Raw genomic sequence first — 22,354 nt, 5'->3', positions numbered from 1 at the left:
CTGGCTGTGGAAGGAATTTGCATGGAGATCTTGCATATTTAATTCAGACAAAAGATGACTGAAAACTAAGTGCCCAACACAGAAGCAATTGCTATTGGTTATCTGTAAACCGCAGTTGCAGGGGAGAGGGAGGGCTGTAGCAGGGCATCTTGTCACCTTGGCACTGAGGGAGTGCCCTTCCTGACAGGCTGCTGGTTATTATCCCAAATTGCAGAGGTACTGGATCATCATTATGCAATTGCTCAAGCAATTTTTTTGTAAGATGAGGAAACACATTTTTTCTGATCTCATTACCGGAGGAGACTGGACCTGTTTTTCAGAAACATTACACACAGAAAAGTCAACCTGAGGCAGACACCTGGCATGAAAAAAATTTGCCTGAATGCTAATAGTTTGGCAACATTTTAATAAGCAAATGAAAACAGTATGTAGTAATGGGAATTCAGCTGCAGTGATTGCTGCCAGATCCACCAAGAGTAATGGACTTGCATACCAACTCAGACTTACAACAAATATTGTGATTGTAGGTAACTAAATGACCATGGAATCTGGAGCAGAGAACCAGCAGAGTGGAGATGCAGCCGTTACAGAGGCAGAAACCCAACAGATGACAGTACAGGCACAGCCACAGATTGCAACGTTAGCCCAGGTATAAAATCATATGGTGTAATAGTTGTACATATTGGATAATTTCTTTAAGAGGGATAATGTCTGTTTGTGGGCCTGAGAGCAGGTTCCATTAACACTATTCTAAACCAGGTGCGATGTATAGTTCCTTTAATATTTGTCTTCACATTCCTAAAGCTGCAGATATTTTTAGTATCGCATCACCCTAGGCTGTGTTAGTTCTGAAGAACTATATGAGTGTAAACTGTGTAAAGTTACCATGATAATAAGTTTAAGTGTTTCTAGCATTCTTTACCACAACCATACCACTGAAAGGAATTATTTTCAAAACATTTAATTTACTGTGTTTGATAATTACTAGGTTTGTTTACTGTTTTGTAACTGTTATGTTTTCTGTTAGAAACTTGTCTATAGCAATCAGTTTAATTCTGAAGAAAGCAAACTGAAAATGTAGATAAATAATGCAGCAAACACAGCATTTTATCAGGTGGGATTAGTGTTATAGACATTATAATCAAGTGGAATAACCTGGCATTTGACAGCTCACGTTCCCCTGTTGTCTCTCCAGGATTACTAGCTGTTTGGAGAGACAGTAATAGATTGTTTATTATCCACAAAGTATTTTGGAAAGTGAAGATATATGATCCCATCTACATGTCTCATTTTGGAACCTGGTTTCATTCTTAAATGCACTGATAGTTGTCAGAAGCAACTCCATTGCATAAATGAGGACAGAATCTGTCTCTCTTCTCTAACCATTCAATTTTAAAACTCTTTGCAGTCTGCAAAGCACAGTTTTTTAGATCTCATCATTTGGGGAATTGTGAATCTTTTAAGTAGCAAAAGTGTTAAATCACAATTTTATAAATTATTAATGTCTTTTAAAAGTCATCCTACCTTTTGGTAAACCAGAGATAGAGACTTCCATTCAAGTGATAGTGTAGGGATTGAAGCTGTTAAAATGCAAAGGATGATTTTGTTGAGTGAAGCTGAAGCGTGAATTTACAGGCCACCAGCTGCCCTGCACCAGCTTGCCTCTTTGGGCAGTTTTCTCACTGTCTAAGTTAGGCACAGGATGTAGGTGGTGCGAATAACACTTCGGTGTGAACTGAGTGGAAGTAGTTTATTTCTCTTGCAACACCAGTAAACTGCTTCTCACTTGGTATGCATTAAGATTTGGTCCAGAGAAGCAAGAATGTTTTAAATTCGTGTGCTGACATACTAGCCTTCAGGTAGCTGAACTTTCAAGTGCGTAGTGGATTGAATGCACCTTAATCAGTTAAAATTGCCTTGAATGGTAATTTTTTCCAAGTAGAAAAAGCTATGCAGCTATGCTTAACATCCATGCATGTCACTAAGAAATGTTATGTTTTTCCCAATTCTTCTGTTGTCACTCACTGTATTGTTTGCACTTTAGCTTTCTCCCAGATTTTATATTCCTTGTGGAGGTGATATAACAATCTAAACATAACTTCTTGTCGTGTTCACGTCAGTGTTATGTTATTATGATATTTTTAATATGTGAATTGTCAGTATTTGGCACTTCAGAGTGCCCTCAGGGGCTTAGGAAAATCTAAGTAACTAATTATGTCAATGTAATTATTTCATTATCACTTTTAAGTTCACCCCTCCTGGAAGATTAGTTTAATAGCTGCATTTTTAGTGAGTTCAGGGTAGTTTTCAGAGTCAAAAGGAAACTTGTTCCGGTTCCACAAGGTATGAGTCAGAGACATCTGCGGAAGTTGCACTCTGCTGTTGGCTTAAGCCAACCACAGAGTGGCCTCCTGTTGATCAGCTTTGCTGTCATTGCCAAGGACTTAGTCAGACATGCATTCTTTAAAAAGGTTGCTTGGTAAAGGAATATAATTTGCCAGAGGAAAGTACACTCCTGTTAATCTCATCTCTGGTTTCTCTCAGATGCGAGTTAAGTACCACCATGTAATGCTGCAGCTGTTTCCTGAAAAAGGAAGGTAAAGGCAAGCACAAATTTGTGGATTAGGGTGAGATAGGTGTGGAGGAGAGAGGTCTAAATGTAATTCTCTTTAATTTTGTTGTTAAGCAAGATGTCCTTTTAAGTGGTGGATGTTCATGGAATTTCAGAGATCGGCTCCTGCAGCTTTTTGCAAACCACGTGTTCATGGGGATGGCAGAGGGTTTACTTCTGCATCTGGCACATAGCTCCTTGAGATTAGGTAGGACAGCAGTACGGCCCCTTCTTGTATTGTAGCTACATGGATCAAATTTCTTGAAAATGCCATTGAACACTGAAGGATTGTTAAATTTTCCAAACTTGGATGTCTAGAAGACAGCTGGCTAGTCAGACACCTGGCTGAGGTCTGCCAGAGCAGCTTATGCTTGCCTGCAGTCCTTCCCCAAGGGCTATGATGGTGCAAGTTGGGCACAAACTGAGGGCCATGTGTGCTGGTACAGCAGGTACAGCAGCCCTGGTGTCCTCCTGCCATTCAAGACCCTCCCAGCCATGAACACATGCATCATGCCTGCCACCACACACTTGCTGAGTACTGGGTGTGCACTGGGGCATCTGTCTGGCCTTGGTGCATTGCCCTTCAGCTGCCCATAGTACTTCTTATGACCTGCCAGGGTAAAATTTCCCCTTGTGACATTAACTACTTTGAATATCAGTCCTTGGAGCCTGAACCCCTGTGCAGGATACACATAGCTGCACACACAGCACTGACATACCATGATGAAGTTGTTAGCATATCCCTGTTGGCATAGTCAATATGCCTACAGGTCAGTACTGGAGAAACAAATTTGTATGTAGGAATGAGGGTTTAAAATGGGAGCAACTTTTCCTCTTAAGACTGGAGTTTGTGTCGACCCGTTATACTGAATCACAATAACTGCATACAAACCATTGGTCTCCACTGCAAACCCATGCATTTTCTGTCTGAACATATGGTCATTTTTCTTCATTTAAATGGACTTTACCAGATAATCAATATGGTCTAGTCTCCAGAAAGTCTGAAAGGTATGACTCCCTAAAAATGTTAACTTCTTACATCTGGCAAACATTTTGCATTTTCTCGAGTGAGAACAAAAATAGCTCCACTCCCATATGTTTCTGCCTTTGACTCAGCAGTGTCTGTAGGAGTACACCTAAGTCCTACCGATATCTAACTGAAGCAAGAGAAAGGTAATAATGTGGTTTTGTTAGGTTATCTCAAAATAGAGGCACTAATGTTTTTCTTATTCTTGTCAGTGGTTTTACAAGCCATGTTTTGAGCCTGCAGAATTTCTGAATTAGATTAATTTATAAAGTAGGTCAGATATTGGGCTTAGGCAGTTCAAGGGGGTTTATATTACATAGAAGCATTTGGGTCATCTAACTGGGGTTTAGAAGAGGCAATTCTTTCAACAAATTGGTATCGAAATAAGATTTTGCAGTAACATAATTTATGCTCATTGTCTCTTCTTTGCAGGTATCTATGCCAACAGCTCATGCAACGTCTTCTGCACCCACGGTGACCCTAGTTCAGCTGCCCAATGGGCAGACAGTTCAAGTGCATGGAGTAATTCAGGCTGCCCAGCCATCGGTTATTCAGTCTCCGCAGGTCCAGACAGTTCAGGTATTGACTGAAGAAATTCCTAATACTTAGGTCTTCTGAATAGTCCTAGCAGTTCACTGATTTCTAATGTGTTTATGGCCCAAATTGTGGTTTTGTTGTATAAACATTAAGAGCCTGTGAAGGCAAAACCTGCACAGTGTTTTCTTGTCTGTGACTTTTTTTTCTGTTTTCGTTTAACCACTTTTCACTTTCAAACATTGCTGAGTTTCATTTCCCTGTAGAACTTAATTGGTAAGTTTAACAGCTTCATGTTTTTTTCCTTACAGTATTACTATACTTCTTTCTGTTTTCATATCTTTATTGAGTAAGTGTTCATACCAGACTGGAGTGAACAAAAAGATATTTTTTTCTAATAATGTGATGTTTAATCATTAATGAGGCTGATACTCTGGGATGGGAGTCTTTGCTACTTAGAAAATGTTTGCATTGATGTACAAAACAGATGTCTGTGTTATTATTGGTCCTTAACATAAACTTATCAGGCCTCTTACAAAAGCATTTTTTAAGTTTGCCTGTGGAATGTTGTTTGCTTTGTAAAACCTTCACATCTTCCTCAAGTAAGACAGATAATGCAATATGATGAGGTAGCTTGAAGACACGGGAGACAAGTAGTCTGAAATCTTTAAAACCTGTAGCTTTTGGGGTTTTTGGAACCACTCGGTGTTTCTGAATGCAGAAAGGGAGATTGGTTGTTATACAGCATTCCTTTACTGTTAGTACACTGGGCTCAAAAATGCTTAATTTTAAAAAGTAGACATTGTGGCTATTTGATAGAGATATTTAGCTGGGTATTTAAGAAAACTATAAGGGCATGCATAAATTAAAACTAGGCCATTTTGATAATAATACTTGTTTATACTTTGTCAGCTTTAGTGCTGAGTTTCTGCCAGGCTTACCGTCCTCAGCCATTGGAGTCAAAAGTTTGGGATTTTAATCTATCTAGGTGAGCGGTTTCCAGATAACTGCACAAGTTACTAGCCCAGAGGTGGAAGATAAGAGACTGACGATGAAACCATGCTTGGAATTCACCTAGATCAGTGCAAAGCCAGTGTGTCTGGATGTTCAAAGCCCAGTAGTTCACAGTCAGCCTTGGACCTTTTTGGTCCCTCTATCTGATAACTGAGATTTAGGCGCCAGCAAGCTTTCTGAGCCTCTAGGAATCTTTCCTACAGTGCATACAGGCTGTGAGCTGTGTTTCTCACACAGGCATTTGTCTGTTCACTATCATTAGCTTTTGTATATTTGTCTTGTGACTATAGTCTTTTGGAAAACAGCCTCTGTTTTTATGCATTGAAAATGTTTTTTAGAATTTTGGCACACTTTGAATTTAAAGTTATTGAAATATGATTGACAGAAGCATTTTCTTTTCTTCATTAATTTTTGTCTTTTACTAGCACAGATGTTCAGAACTGCAGCACTGCATTGGTTTTTTACATCTTCATGTATTACATTTTCCTGACAATTCCACCCCCCCTGCCACCCAAAGACTCTCTCTGTAACATCTACCCAGTTATTTAAACTGGTGTTCCTCAGCTTCAGTGGTTTGCTCTTTGTTCTACAGGTTTCCCCTATTTTGGCTTTGTTTTAGTTGGTCTCTTCCTAAATTTTACTAAAAACCCCTTTGTTTCATTAAAATCAATGGAAACAAGGACTCATAGAAAGCCAAATGTGTGTAGAATTATTGTTTACATTTTTAAGATTGGGGCATTTAAATTATAAAGGGCATTCTCACAGGTAGATAAATTACTGTGGTCATTCTTCACCATATCTGTTACTGAAAAGGCTGCCATTTCTGTTCATTGCTGAAGTAGAAGCACTGTAGAATACTTGCATTACAGTGTTTTTCACAGGATGTCAACATATGCTTAAAATAAAGATATTGGAAGTGTCTTGTTAAGTCTGATTGCTGTTCTTATTTACAGATCTCCACTATAGCAGAAAGCGAAGATTCACAGGAATCAGTAGACAGTGTCACAGACTCACAGAAACGAAGAGAAATTCTTTCCAGGCGACCCTCCTACAGGTATGGAGGTCAAAACAAGCATTTTGCTTGATGGATGTGTTCTTCAGTTGGGGAGGCAGCGTGATTGTATAGTTACTTTTACATTTACCACTTAACTCAAATCTCTCTTCTGCAATGCCTTTGGTGGAAGAGGATCTAAAGAGGAAGATACTTCAGCTGTTACCTTGGGTTAAGACAGAAATGAGCTGAGAATAAGCTAATTGTCACATTTTTGAAACTTCAAGGTATCGTTTTGCTAGATGCCTTAAGATACAGTTTTAATGGATACTTAATACATGATACTTAATACATTAAATACACTGAAGCTTTGCAAGAAAGTCAGTTTTTCATAATCTGTAGTTTGCAAAAAGTCAGATCTGTTGTTTTTCATTATTGTTGAAATGCTGGCAGCAAGCTTACTTCCTTTCTCCCATGAGACTTTCAATGAACACGTGTTCTGTGGCTTAAAGAGAATTTCTGCCTGATCAGAATTGATTGTGTTTAAGAACTCAGGGTACAAGTTGCATGTACTGATAGGCATCTAGTATCTTTAGTTACCATGCCGAATACTTATGTGGTAAGACCAACTGAGGTGCTCCTTCATATGGTATTAGTAATACATTAACTTTATTAATTAAGCCCTGGCACAGCTTTTTCTGGTGATACTAAATTTCAATTTTTGTTCTTAAAACGTCTAAGTAGTGTTAAGGAGTAGCTTTGGAGTTCAGCACATTTTAAGTGATTTGTGGATTCCTGCTGTTTCAGAAAATCCAGGTGTTCCTTTTTTCTCTATAAGCACAGCCTTAGAAATATAATCTAGACTCTAGATCTGAGCACATGCAGATTATTTTCTACTTTCTCAGCAGCCTTCAATGCTGTTCTGCTGAAGGTAGTGAAAATCATTGCTGAATATCCCTAGCCATAATAGGTCTGGGAAAATCTTTTTATTTGTGGGGAGCAGTGTTGCTAAATTCAAACCTGCCAGACTTCCTTGCAGTCTACTTCTGCTGCGAGATGCTTGCTCTTACTATGTATGGGAGAATGGCTGTATATTGTGAGACAACAGAGCCAAGTAAACAAGCAAAAACTTTGAGAAGGGAGTACTTATGCATGGTAAATTCTCATTCGCATTTGCATGCTCTGATGCCACACCCCAGCCTCTGTCCTCAAAACAGAAACTGGTGGCTCAGCAAAACTTTGTAAAACTTGTATGTGCAGCTCATATTCTGTTGGCCTAGGGGTCACATTGGCATAGGGGTTATGTCAGAGGCTGAGCCAGACTACTGCTGCATTTAGTGACTTGCTAGTTGGCATTATTCACTCTCTGTAACGGTTGTCCTCAGAGACAAGATAGGTTCATGGTGTTTGAAACTGCACTTCTTCCTCAGAAACTTCACTTTGATTCTACTACTCAAGTACATTATGTATTCCCCATGTGAGTTCATAACTGCTATATTTGTAAAGATGCCACCTTACCTTCTGTCTTAGATCTATCTTTATGATGGCAAAGGTAGGTTTTAACTACCAGATCATATCTGACATGAACTTATAAAATGGTGAACTGTAATTTCTTCTATTTTAATCTTCTTAGGTTTTGTTCCTCATTCTTCCTGCTCTGTCCTTGTTTCTTCATCTGTTTTGTCGAGTAGTTTTTCTAGTCTTAAAACCTAGATTGCAAACTCTCTGGATGGGAATTTTTTATTAGTCCAAGTGGTGCGTGGCACAATGGAGTGCTTTTGCAATGCTGGGGTCCTTGTATGCACACAGAGTCAAAACAGCAACAGCAATGCTCTGTTTGTCAAGTTGCTTAGCAGGATGACTGCACTCCCCAGATAGCTCCATACAGATGTTCTGGATGCCAAAGCCTTAGGAGCCTTATTTTTTAAAAAATGAGAGTTGTCTTAGAGCTTGACATCTACAGCTGTATTTGCTTCATCACATTTTGAGTTCTAGTGACAGGAAAACATATGAGGAGAATGACAAAAATGTCCTTTATGTAAGTGGCATTTTGCAGTGACAGAATATGCCAGCAGTGAAAGGGGCTTGACAGTCCTCCGAGGAACCCTGTTTGGTCTAAGTGATGCTAATTCCAGTAACTCCTATGGTCAGTCTTACAGTCACGTTCAGTGGGACCTGTGACAGTGATGTTTTAACAGTCTGGGCTTTGGATAATTAACCAATGGTACTAATTAAACACTGTCCTTTCCTTTACCCATGCTAATCTCACAGTTTTCTTAGGCAAGGCAGCATTAAATGTAACTGTATGACTTCACTCAAACACTTGGTATTGTCTCCTAGGCAGGTATTTCATTACAGACTGGTTGCTCTTCACAAGCATTTCTGCTCATTTCCTTTACACTCAGCTCTGTAGTGGAGACCTTTGTGGTCTCTGAAATCAAGCAGTTCCCCTAGTGTAAGTGAGGAGACAAGTTTTTACACACTTCTTGTTCTTCAAGTCTTTGTGGCTAAAAGCAGGAAACAAGAATGGATGAGAGAGGAACATGTTTTTAAGAAAAAGGGAAGGTTGTGTCAGCTGTATGTTGAGAAGAACTTGTTGACATGCACCTGTATCTTGTGTTGATAAGCACAGCTATTCTGTGCTGGTGCCTTTGCCCATTTGTGCACGGCACTTTGAACAATCTTCCCAAAAAAGAGTTTGAAGATAACATGAATTTTTCTTTCCGCACCCCTATTTTTCTTGCTGGCTTAGTGCACTTTTCAGTTTTCTCCAGCATCATGTATCAAATAGACCTTTTTGGTTTTTTTTCTTTTCCATTTTTATTAAAATCTCTACAACACACTGTCTTTGCCAGAAAAATTTTGAATGACTTGTCCTCAGACGCCCCAGGAGTGCCAAGGATTGAAGAAGAAAAGTCCGAAGAGGAAACAGCAGCACCTGCCATCGCCACTGTTACGGTGCCAACTCCCATTTACCAAACCAGCAGTGGGCAGTACAGTATGTAGTCTGAATTTCTCAGTGGTGCTAGTAAGTGGGGATGAGACGATGAAGAACTACTATTTCAATAACTGTTTGGACTGGGACAAAGCAGGACATGAAAATAAGATTTCTTTGCTAGATAATCTTGCATTTTAAACACATTCCTGTTGTGTTTGAATTGTTCAGTTAACATTCTGGGACTGCTTGATAGTTAGTGCAGCTAAGGCATCTTGAGGCAAAATATCAACTAACCATAATCCTGTTATAAACTTCTTCACTTCAGGAACCAGATGAGGTAATTCAGAAGTTTCTTTTTATCCTGGCAGATTATTAATACTGGTTCACAAAATTAATTAAAATAACATTGTAGTCTGCACTTCCATTTTTAGAAAGTGCTGAAAAAAGAACTCAAGCAACCCTATTTAAAATGCATAATAAATGGGTTTATGCTTTTATTCATTAGATTTTAGATACAGTGCTTTGACTTAAAGGATTGAGGATACAGCAGTAAAGCTAGTATTCATAGGGTGTCTCATGCAAACAAGCACCATTAAACATACAAATGAGAGAAAGAACTACTTGTTCACATTTTTTTCTTAAAATGTCTCTAAAATTTTCTATCTTTGCTTTGTCTAATAGCTCAGTTAATTTCATTGAAACCAACATGGTTAATGCTGCTTTCCTACCATAATGGCAAAAATCCTGCTTCTGCAGGGTTTTGAGATCTTGGAGTGTCTGTATGTATGAACATAGTGAAATTCTGTGGAATCATGAATGAGGAGTGATATCTCAGTACACCTGCATGGCAGGATTGAGAGAAAGAAAGGGAATAGAAAAACCACCAAATTAAGACTGAAGGGGTGGGGGGAAAGGGAAACTGTGGACCTTCTTGAATTACAGCACTGCTAGGAGAATGCTAAGGAAGTTGCAGAGAAGGGGGGATATGATCCGAATTTTTTAAAAAATATGCCCAAGCAAGGCAAAGGTGAAACACAAGATAGATAGCAATAGCAGCAGAAGGGGCTGAAGGGTGTAAAGCATGGAAGAGGAGAGGAAATTCAGATGAGAAGAAAAAAGAAAGACTGAGAAAAAGACCTAAACCAATCAAGAAGAAAATCTTAACTAACAAATCAAAAAAGCATTTCCTGAAGGAGGATTGTAGCTCCTCTGTGTGATGCTGTTTGAGCAGAGAAACTGATTTGTGTTTTAGGGTGTGGGGTTTGCCTCCTTCCCCCCCTAAAAAAAATACATAAAAATACAGGTCTCACAAAACCAAGTGAAAACTTACTTTCAAAGCATGATTTCTTTAGTGTACCTGAAAGCCATGTCTCTGATTTAACTCAGATCAATATTCTTCCATATCTAGGTTTAATACTGCAAGTTAATGTGTTTGTTAGTGTCTTAAATGCTGTGTCACTTTTTTTCTCAGTTGCTATTACCCAAGGAGGAGCAATACAGTTGTCTAACAATGGCACAGATGGAGTACAAGGTCTCCAGACGTTGACTATGACCAATGCAGCTGCAACCCAACCTGGCACCACTATTTTACAATATGCACAGACCACAGATGGACAACAGATACTTGTACCCAGCAACCAAGTTGTTGTACAAGGTGAGAAACTTCACAGCCAGCCATTCTGTATAACATCTTCTCTATCTGATGTAAGTTGCCAACCTAAATCTGTCAAACGTGTCAGGAAACGATATTAACAGCTTTGGCACAGATGAATCTCCAAACTGATTAAAGGAATTCTGGCCAAAGCTATTAGTCACAATTTCTGGGAGCGTTTCCCATCAGATTGATTTCATTGTGGAAATTTTTGGTTTACTCCTTAGAACATTTTTTATTATTATTTTATTGGTTTTCCATGCTGTATTTCCTGTATTTTGTCCTTGATTTATTTATATATATATATGTTCTGCAAAAACTGATGCCATTTTAGAGTTGAGTTCTCCCAGACAGTCATATGCAACAGCAGTACACTTAAAGTGAGGCAAGTCATACTTTCTTCATATTGTGGGTCTTGTAACTAGTCACCAAATATTTAATCAAGTCTTACAGTCAAAGAATAATTTAGGAAAGTTTGTTAAGAGATCACTTGGCCTAGCCATGCTCTTAGAGCAAGTGGGACTACTTAGCTTAGAATAGGTTGAGGGTTTTATTGTATTAAAATACATGCTTGGATTTATTAAAATTTTGAGGGACAGTAAAAATTGTTTATTAAAAATAACAGAAATATATAGCCTTGCTTCTATGGTTGTAAAGCACGTGATTTGAAAGTTACCCAGTGAAGAGGTCTCTACATTTCAGTGAAAATACATAGCTGAGAAAAAAAATAGTGTCGTTGCATTGATCATGTGTTTTTTGTGTTCTTTTAAGGACATGCAATTTCTTTAGCTGGTATTCTCTTATTTTACCAGCTCAGACAAAATATAACACACTATAAACACAAGAAACCCAAGACCTTGTTAATTTTACAGAAGTAGGAAAACCGAGTGCCTATTTGCACTGTCACTCTTGTTGTAGAGTAGATGTTACATTTCTACACCTTTTTTTTTCTGTGCCAAATACTCACACATGCAGTTTCTCCTTTTGCAGATAGGCATTTGGAGCATAGCTAGCAATAAGGTACAACACCCTTCATCTTCTTGAAACTGCCCCAAAAACAGAGAAGCAAAAAGCAGTATATTAAGGGAAAAAAGAAGCACAACAATACAGCAAGACAAATCAAGTTATCAAGCATAGTGAAGACTTCAGCAGGAATGCCCAATACCTTGCATATATTAATAAACGAAGAGATAGCAGTGATCACCCCAGTGATTGTCATCCCTCCTGCACTGTAGCACATGGATAGATGAGTAGGCACTCTTTGCACCACATTAAACAGTGCAGGCATCATGCTCCCCTGTGTCTTTCAGCTGCCTCAGGAGATGTGCAGACCTACCAGATTCGCACTGCCCCTACCAGCACCATTGCACCAGGCGTAGTCATGGCATCCTCTCCAGCACTTCCAACCCAGCCAGCAGAAGAGGCCGCACGGAAGAGAGAAGTGCGTCTAATGAAGAACAGGCACGTACATTTAGATCACTTTTTTCCTGTCAGCTCTACATAGAGCTAGGGTGCCAAGCAGTAAGAATCCTAATCTTTCTAAGTCATTTTATGAAATACTTTCTGAAGAATTTGCCTTTATTTAAAGATGCAAAGCAGAGAAGCACATCTGCTAATTCCATGTATTATAACTATGGAACCTTATGTGGAGATGTCAAACTCATTCTGTGAGGTGTGTGAATTTGTTTGTTGCATGAGGAGAAAAGTCATTGATGAGAGACTTGTATGACTGTAGATATGTTCTTAGAAATGCCAAGGTGAGTTATTTTTGAATTAACACATTCATGTAGTTTCCTTTCCTGGATTCTTTACCTTAGCCTTCTGCATGCATTCTCCTTGCTGCTGGCTCACCTGCACTCTTTGTGAGTGCTTTCTTGATTGTCTAGCTTGTTCACTTTAGCTGCTTGCCCTTTAGGTTTTAACCTCCAGATGCAGAAAGACTCAAGCAAAAAGCTAAATGAGCAGAGACTCTTTTTGAAGTCTTGTGGAGCCAGTAATGGCAGCAAAGCTGAAAGAGAGATAAAGAAGACTTGACCTTATAGTATTTACTGTGTGAGAAGGAACAGCCAAGCCTACTGTGGTGGGGCTTAGGGAGGCAGCAAAGGAAGGGAGCAGTAGAGAGAAATTGGGCATGATGCTCCTTAAGCCTAAGCAGGAAGTGGTGGGCCTGAGCTGACCCATCACAACTTGAACTCCATCCACAGGCCACAGATTTGAGCCCTTATGTTAAGTACACTATGACACTAGGAAACAGCAGTGCTTCCCTCCCTTCTGTGTAGGGGAAGCCCCATGAAATCACTGTTTTCCTCATGAGTCAGTCTGAAAAATGTGTTATGTTGTCAGGGGCATTGCTGAGCTGTGAGCTGTGATCATAGCAGAAGGTTACATGAGCATATCCAACCCTCATCTGTGGGGCTGTAATGAACGAAATAATGCTGAACAGCAGAGCTCACTTTTAAAAAAGGTTTTGTACAAAATGCTACCCATCTCCCATTTTTTATGTATGTGTCAATGAATAGTAGATGTCATCCTTTCATGCTCTGCATTTGAGAAAAAATCTAATTTGCATTCTGAATCCCTTTATTCAACAGTTTTATTCCAGTAAAAGAAAGCTTTTGTGTTTGGGAAAGCTAAGAAAACACAACAGGGAATCAACCGCACTTGAGTAAAATTGACACCTTTTGCAACACTATCATGTGCTAGTGGTGCTTTTAAACTGCCAGCTTAATAGATATTTGCACATTCAGGCTCCACAGAAAAGTAGGGGAAAGGGATATAGAGAGGTTGTATGAGGTGTGTGTGTGTGTATATATATATATATAGTAAGCTGGTACTTATTGGAGGATTGCAGTGTAAAGATAGATCTTATTGTGCAGATTTTCTGTCTGAATTTTACGTTGTAAAAGCTCTTTTGTAATTCCATGTAACTGTTGATGTTCATAATGAACAACTAATGCACACAGACTTGAGGTGGCTTAATATACAGCCCAAGCTGACAAAAAAATCAAAGCAAAAAATATAAAATTGTCACCCAAGAGGACAAGTTAGTGGTTTGTACTGGGAGGCACTTCCTGATCCAGTAGTGCATAATATTTTGGTGACATAACTTGACAGCCCAAAATGACTTAAATTCTAAATATTGCACATGGCCCACTGGAATGCTGCAAGTATGTGAAATTGTATTTGTAGGAGTGACGAATGGACACCTGAGTTCTTTCAGGGCTTACAAACTAGGTTTTCTTCATCATGTCTCATTTGTGGAGCTGAATTTCAAAAACTACTTTTAGCTTCTTCTTCCCAGGTAGGTCCTGGAACAGACATTCTTTTATACCTGGAACTACAACTACTAATTTATCTAATAAGGGAAGAGCTGGATTAAATTTTGACCTGATTGTCCTGAATACTGACTTTATCACCAGTCTATGTAGTATTTGCAATTAAGGGACACCCACAACTCTGTTTCTGAAGTTGCTTTGCGCTTAAAGGTTTAGAGCAAACCAGCATGTACATTTATTTACATGTATCTGGAGTATGCTGCTTTGACAAGCTGAGTTGCAGGAGGAGAGACCCCTGCCTGGACTCCCGAGCACCTGTGGCATTTAACCTTGTGCTTACTTTGCACATTTTTTATCATTACACTTGCTGTGCAAGATAGGCTCATCCTTAGTGTTACTGCCATTGGGATGTTCAGCAGAACATTAACGCTTTTAAAGGTATTTTTCATTGATGTTCTCTATGTTACCAAGTCATCTACAGGCAGCTCAACCTTTAAAAGCAAGCCTTAAGGGTTTGGCTGTCTCAAAATCTGCTTCAGTACATTTACATTGCCATGTTCTTGGCACAGCAGACAAGAGCTAAAGATTTATATGGTTGATAGTGACTGTTTATTTTGTCATTTTGGGGAGTCATCTATATTATCATTGTCATGATGCAGACATTGTTAATAAAATGTATTGCTTAAGAGCAAATGCATGAATACTCTAAATACAGCTTTTTTTTTGGCACCAGTTGAACATCTTGGCCTGTAGTGTTTGGTTGGACTGCAGCAAAAGGAAGAGTTAAGACTATAAGGAGATTAATAGATGAACATTTGGTCTTAGCCATGTTTTCATTATGCATCTTTGTTATAACAAAATCAATTAAATTATTGCAGCAGCAGCATTCAACTTAGCTTGAAGGTTCTTATGTAAATGCAAGCAGAATGTTGTCATTGAGTAGGATCCTTTTCTCACAGCAGCAGAATTTTAATTGGTGCTGACTTACTGAGATCTGCATGTTGAAATGATCTGTGGATCTTCAGTGTATGTGAGGAACAATTGTTACGAAGTTAGCATATTTTCCTAACTTGCATTTCTTAACAATACCTCCATATCCTAAAAAATGGCAGTGCTAAGTAAAGGTTTGACATGAACAGTAAGTAGTAGATATCTGCCAGTGATCATTCTAGGTTTGAATGGCCTTTTTTCCTTTGCAGAGAGGCAGCACGTGAATGCCGCAGGAAGAAAAAGGAGTATGTGAAATGTCTAGAAAATAGAGTGGCCGTGCTTGAAAACCAAAACAAGACACTGATTGAGGAGTTGAAAGCACTTAAGGACCTTTACTGCCACAAATCTGATTAATTTTGGATTCCCATTTTCACTTGTCCAGGTGGGATAGAGACTGGTTCTGGCTATACCCAGAAAGACAAAGTAAACTTTTTATTTTCTAAACATTTCTTTTTTTCTATGCGCAAAACTGCCTGAAGCAACTACAGGATATACTTCATCTGTGCTTTGCATCAAACTGTGAATGTTCAAGTATTTGCCTCCACTTCTCCCCCTACAAGATTATTTTCATCATCAGTCTCAGCATGAAGAAGGAAAACAGGCTTTTTTCTCGTCTCCCCATCCACTTCAAGGAGCAACAATGGTCACTTGGGAAGTTACTTTGGGGAAGGTTCTCTCCTAATGATTTGAAGAATTTGCGCTGAGCTCTTCCCATTGCCTTAGAGACAGAGCTACCCCAGCCTCTAGGTCCGGAGAACTGTGGGCCACATATGTGGAGCATTCATGGTGCAATGAAGAAGCAATGGTTGCCAAATCGGTTTCACTTGTTCATTATGAACTATAGAAATACACAGCTAAGCAGCATGCCAAATGAAAGGCACTCAACAGTCACATTCTTGGTGTGGAGATAACATGCCTTTTGCAAACTAGCCCAGGAAGGGTTTTGATTTGTATTCTGTATTAAGCCCTCCTGGACTAGTAAAAACTCCAAACCTCAGAAACACCTCACTGGTTGGTTGCTTCTTGAAGCTTATGTGTGCAAGCATGTTCAGCATTCTGAATGGACAAAAAGGAAACACCAGCTTCACAGGATATTGGTTGGGAGATTGAGTGGGAAAGGAATTCAGAATAAAAAGGTAAAATAGCGATGTTTTTAAAACTGCCACATAATAAGCAAGGGTTACACATGAAAGCACTACCTGTTGGTATGCAGACCAGCTAAGCAATTGAAGCATGGCCAAACTCCACATATATGCTCCCTGATGACAATATAGTCTGTGTCCCAAGTCCTCATTTCCCAACCACTATCTTGTGTAATGGAAATAGTTGTAGTCAAAGGAAACATCAGTCTGGTTTGCTAGATTCCTTTCCAAACTTTGAGGCTGGGTAAATTAACTACCAGGACAACCTCAAACACTGAAAAAGACTTCAAACACAAATATTCCAACTTCTGCTTCACAAGGGAAGATAGTAATTATTTGAACCTGGCCAGGCTAGCTAAATTCTTAATTTATTCAATGGATTTTTTCATGTAAAGGGTCAGATTTACTGAGTAATTTACACTTCTATTGTTTGCAAGATGGAATGTTTTGTGTGCACTGAGGAAATGTGATCTTTCCCAGAGTTGCTTGTTAAAAATGTAGTTCATGTTTAAATCAACTCTGTACTAAGAAAGGACTTAGAAAGAATCAGGCTCAAAAAGAACCAAAAAAAGAATGTCAAGAAGTTGTCAAAAAGAATGTGTCAAAAAGAATCATGTGCAGTTTGTTTACTGGCCTTATGAAGCCAGTCTCTTGATCTTTGGTCACATTTGATGGAGTCAAATTTACTTGGGGCTTCTGGTCAAACCTTTATGTACAGTGATACAGGAATAAGACTCTGGTCTGTACTGATGCCTTGCCTGGCGAAAGTATGGAGAGTATTTTTTTTCCATGTTCACTCTTACCTGTTTTTAAGATAAATTTCAAACACAAGCTTCTAAAAAGGTTTTACAATCCATGTGATGTTACAAGAACATTTGGAAAACTCTGGGCAGTTGAGTCTCAAACAGCTAAACAGTATTAGAAGTTCTACTTTTCTCATCTGAGAGGGCATTCAGTTTCCGAGAGACAAGAGTTTAAAAGCAGTAGGATTGTTGTTAAATCTCGAGTTATCAATAATTTCAAATTATGTTTCTATTTCAGGAAGAGAACATGAGTATCAGAATTATGAGATAATTAACTTTCACAGGTTTTGAGGGGATTTATAAGTGTCTATTTTTATCTGCCGTAGAGAATTGATGAATTTCATGGTTTTATTTAATGGAGGAAGAATTTATTAGTTTAGCAATGCAAATTTAAAGAAGACCCTAAATTCTTAGCAGTGTTTTTATAAAAAGTGTCTGATTCTTAAAAGCAGAGAATACAAATACATGCAACGGTTACCAGCTTTTCAGATCTAGTGCTGAAGTAGAAATGTTGCTAACGCAGGAGTCGCTCTTGTAAAACATCAAGCTCACGATGGCCTTATTTACACAATTATACACAATGGTTCCTCCACCTTTGAGAAACACAGAAAAAGCTGCACATGCCTACACTAAAGCTTTTTCTTTTGCAAAAACTTGAGATTTTGCAGTGAACCTGAATGAGGCTGGCTGTGATCTGAGAGCTGTTCCTGGTGGGTAACAAGCACTGCGTAGGGCTTGCTGATAGCCACTTGGCACAAAGCCTGGATGCTGAATGAATCGGGGAGCCTAAATGGGTACCCAGAGGGGGTTCTTCTAGTCCAGGGCTGGTGCAGATTTCTGTGGCAGTGAGAGAACCGTGTTACCGGTGTGTCTGCGTGGTCTGCAAGGAGTCCGTAGTGTTATTAGTCAAGACCTCATTAGCAGTTAATGTTTCACTAAGAAAAAGAAAGTTATTTTAAAGTAGGTAGGGATCTGCAAGAATCTTTAATTTATGCTGGACTGAGGATTTAGGGACTGGAATTTATTTAATGAAAATTTTAAATCACAATAATAAAAAAATACGTCACAGCAAGTAGAGGGCTGGCTAGGGTTACCCATACTTTATTATCTATATTGACCCACAAAGGGAAGAAATCTGACACAGGAATGCATTCATATGTTACTTACCAGGTAGTGAGGTTGGGGTCATCAGCTTTTTTAAACTAAGGCCATTTGGAAGTAGGAAGGAAATTATGCTGGCAAGGGGAAGGGAGGGAGAGTTAGTTTTATATCTCACAGTTGTGAGTTTTCAAGAATTGATAGCCTGTTTTACCTAAAGAAAGGGTTAGAAAGGGCTAGAGCCATTATGTGCATAATAAACAAGAGTTGGTTTGAAATATAATTTTTGTAATGTCATTATTTTGCAAAACAACAGCACCGATCAGGCAGTTAAGATATTGTCAGAGGTGCTCTTTTAATTTAGATATTCTTGGAAAATACATATGTATAATATATGTACATATATATATATATACACACAGTATATAATCTACAGCTCTGAGAGCTTTTAAGTCAGGAATGCTGAGTATTATAGTATATGGAGGTCAGAAAAAAGTTTTTACTTTTCTGTGTGTGTCTGGGTGTGTGTGGATGTGTGCGCGTGTGAAAGCTTCCTCCCGTCACAGTAGTTCTGGGCTGCATTATTCTAGCGCTTATTGCTGATTTGTTTTGTGCTGTTTCTCAGTTACTCATTTTCAAGAATTTTATTTCATTTTTCACGGCTTTTGTGAGGTTTATTTTTGGGTTTATTTTTTTATTGATGGAGGTTTGTGAAATGATGTAAAACAATTGTTTTACAACTACCACCCCCCAGAATAATTCACTTTCGTGCTTTTTCTCTTTGGCAGCTATGTTATCAAAGGCAAAGCAATGGAAAGGTTGTTAAGGTGTTATTTGCTAAAGGAACCACTGGTAAGACTTCGGTTTTCCTCCTGGGGTAGTGGCGATGCAGTTTTATTTAAGCAGCTATTTCACCGGAATCGGGTAGTTGCCAGCACCATTGCCTGTATCAGAAAGCACATTTTTAGCTTGTCAGGACTGTACAGATACCAAGAGGTTCTGGCTACTCTGTAGCTGACATTTGCATTGTAGACCACTGGCCCCTTTGGTACTTGTACGTTGATCAGAAAATTTGTGGGGTGTTTGGAATCATTAAGAGGCTCAGGAAAAAAAAAATTAGTAAGGAAAAACAGCCCTAATAGTTTCTGATCTAAACTTGTACTACTTTTTTTGTTTGTTTTTTTAATCTGGGCTTCCAGAAGACTGCAGCTGCAAGTAGTCACCTATTAGTGAAAACTGGCCTCTGCTTTTTTTCTTTCTAATTTATGACAGACAGACAGTGATTTTTGTGGGTTAAAGACAAGGCTCCCCATCAAAGCAAGTTCAGTATCAGTGGTTGCAAATCTGGTGATAATTCATAAAGGATTTAATGGTTTCCTAACCCTCTGTTTTTATTGTCATCTTTTCACCCTGAAGCTGGTTAGTGATGTAACATTTGCCAATGATCTAACTAAAAGGTCATGTATTTATTTTTGTTACACTATATTGTTTGTAAATGTTTAATTAAAATGTGCACTTTTAAAAACAAAAACACAAGAACAAAACAAACAAACAAACAAGCAAAACCTAAGAGCAGTTGCTTGAGAAGCTTCCTGGCACAATTGTAATCCTGCTGCCTGCACACAATTCACTTAATTCCCCACAGCAGTTGACTCCTTTGCAAATTTAACTTGCTGGTTAGCACCTGGCATCCAGCACGCATTGCTTCAGAAAGGCAGGAGATCCGAATTGGCAGTACTGAAGACTAGAAAGAATTGTGTGGTGTCTCAGAGCAGTATGTACAGGACAGATGTGAAATTATTTTTAGAATAGAACTAGTTCAGTGATCTCAAGTGGGTAAGGGAGGTTAATTTGGAAGGAAAGCTTCAGCCACTTTATTCCTGTTTTCTTAATTTGAGATTTGGTTGCAGGTTTTACAAGCTGCATTCCAAGAGAATAAATCAAAAAGCTTTCCAGTTTATTGACACCAGGATCTAAGGGTGCATTGACAATGTGTCACTCTGCTTTAAAAGATTTTTTAAAAAGCACAGCCACCTTTCTTTTGTAGGAACAATGATAATTTAGCTACAGCCCTGAAATCTGTCACTCTGAGCAGGTTTTAAAAGCACACAGTACATTGATGGTTCTCTGTACTGTGCCTGGGAACTCGTTTCCCTGTGCTTTTGAATTTGCAAGCCGTGAAAGACACCGATTTTGCAGAAACCTGAATGTATCCTGAAGCTCAGTTGGTCTGGTAAGAGCCAGACTGGTGCTGAAATCCCATCTACTGTGTGCTTCTGACAGATTCAGGTCTGTGGATGGATATGGCTTAAATCTGTACATCTCTGGGGAAAAGGGACCAGATGCAGCTGGTGGAAAGGGTTTGCATTTTTAAGTGTTTTTATACTTATTTAAACTCTGGCCCACAAAGAGACTTGCTTGGGCTAGATTGTGTAGCACAAATTGAAGGCAGTGACCTGTTTGTATTCTGGTACTGCAAGTGCAGTTTGTGACTTGCTGTGTAAATTCAGGTCTCACTTTCACCAGCGAGAGGCAGAAGTCAGCTGCCCTCAGGAGCTGTGTGCTGGCAGAAAAAGGGCCAGGGACAAGCTGGTAACGATTCAGGGTTGGCACACTTCATAAGCTGACCACTTACTATACTCATGACTTGGGAGCAGTCAGTTCACTCAGCCTCAGATACATACTTCTCTAAATTAGGGGACAGCTGAGTGAGCATGGGCAAGGAAGGCCTTGTGCCAGTTAGTTATCTGCAGATGGCCACTCATAAGAACTAAGTATGTTCAGATGCTCTCCACAAGTTGTGTTTTATCCAGGTGCCACTCCATTTTTTGTTTGTGTGATGACATTTATTTATATTAAAACATTAATTTTAAAATTTTCTAGAACTTTGTATGAGATTAGAAACTGTGCTGCTTATATGGACTTCTAGGGATGGGATGGGGAATGGGGCAAGAAAAGGTGCTAGCTGGCAGCCAACCCCTCCACAGACTTGTCCACAGATTGGTAGTTCACTTCAAATATGAGTTGTTTCTACTCTGGATTTATAATTTGAAATTGTTTTGGAACAACATTTTTCAGGGAAGCTTCCAGAGCAAGGGTTATTTTTCTCCCTTTGTAATGTAAGCTGGGAAGAGTAAGTTCACCTCATCTGCATTTCCAATTCTTTTACCCAAACCATGTTAGCACAGAACAGGGTATTTGAGCTTGACTCCCACATACTTGTGGAAGTTAAAAGGCTAAATGAAAATCCATTATTGGGGGAAAAGAATTATTTACATCTCCCCAAAAATCTAGAAACATCCCTGTTGTTTGGTTTTTTTGGGTTTTGGGGTTTTTTTACTTTTTTTTTTTACTTCTTTTTTTTTTTTTTTTTTTTTTTTTTTTTTTTTTTTTGTGCTTTATCTGTGTTTAAAAAAAATTGTACTGGGTTATAATGCATTTTATTAACACTATGTACATATTAGCTGCTTTGTGTTTCAGAATGGTAGTAATTGCTTTGTATATTAAAGTGATTCTTGTGAATTTGTGGATTATTGTCATAAAGAAGTGCTTTTTCTTACTGTAACCTTTGTGTTATAAACTGTCATAACTCCCTTTTTACACAAACATTTATGTGCAGACACATAAACATGCTTTAAAAAACTCTAAAAAGTCTCTTTTTTGAGCAGAATATTCTATTTACATTAATGCAGTGGCGAATGGTAGCTAGATAGAAATACAGGGAAATGTAATATTTTAAGGAGACTGTATTGTCCTCTCATGATCTGCCTGCTGCAAGTATTCATGAGACAATTTTCCCAAAATGGAATTAGTGAGAAGTCATGAAAAACAAAGCTTCTCTTCCACTTCTGATATTTGTAAACTTGCTTTCCAGTATCCATTCTGGTGGCAATTAGTTCTGTTGGTTAATCATTTATGAAAGACTTTTCCCTTTCACAGTTCCAATATACTGTCTTTTTAAGCATTCCTGTAAACCATGTACTACTGATGTTAGAGCAGAAGGCAGCAAATGCTGCAAGGATTGCAACCCAATTATGTAATCTGCAAGGCTGGATCCAAACACTGGGAGGAAAGCCAGAAGAACAAATTCAATACTGAGATAAACACACCTCCACTGACATCAAGGGGAAACTGTAAGGTCAGCTCATTATGCCAGGGATTTTGTGGTTTTCACAATGGAGTGTTTTCATAATGCCATTCATGTACTTGCTCAGAAAAATCTACATCTCAGTAATGAGGGGGAATCCCAAACCGTTTGGCTTCAGTTTTGCACTGAAAAA

At 38.7% G+C, this 22,354-nt stretch overlaps 1 protein-coding gene across 3 annotated transcripts in view; it reads left to right on the top strand.

Moving 5' to 3' along the window:
- Window positions 1–21,725, top strand: part of CREB1 (cAMP responsive element binding protein 1) — a 37,507-nt gene extending 15,782 nt beyond the window's left edge. Inside the window, exons 2-8 of one of the 3 annotated variants that reach the window (XM_068138327.1) lie at window positions 528–649; window positions 4,071–4,217; window positions 6,140–6,240; window positions 9,033–9,175; window positions 10,587–10,769; window positions 12,077–12,227; window positions 15,241–21,725. In XM_068138327.1, coding sequence (XP_067994428.1) covers window positions 536–649; window positions 4,071–4,217; window positions 6,140–6,240; window positions 9,033–9,175; window positions 10,587–10,769; window positions 12,077–12,227; window positions 15,241–15,385 — 984 coding nt within the window. In that variant the 5' untranslated portion in view covers window positions 528–535 and the 3' untranslated portion in view covers window positions 15,386–21,725. Of the gene's footprint in view, window positions 1–527; window positions 650–2,560; window positions 2,598–4,070; window positions 4,218–6,139; window positions 6,241–9,032; window positions 9,176–10,586; window positions 10,770–12,076; window positions 12,228–15,240 lie in introns of those variants that run through there. The other 2 variants (XM_068138329.1, XM_068138328.1) reach the window with 2 other exon arrangements.
- Window positions 21,726–22,354: the final 629 nt, after the last annotated feature.

The sequence above is a fragment of the Melanerpes formicivorus genome, unplaced genomic scaffold, assembly GCF_026170545.1.
Source record: "Melanerpes formicivorus ecotype bairdi unplaced genomic scaffold, bMelFor1.0.p_v2 SCAF_5, whole genome shotgun sequence".
NCBI lineage: Eukaryota > Metazoa > Chordata > Aves > Piciformes > Picidae > Melanerpes > Melanerpes formicivorus.
The sequence above is the reverse complement of the archived record's forward strand: the minus strand, read 5'-3'. Positions and strand labels throughout refer to the sequence as shown.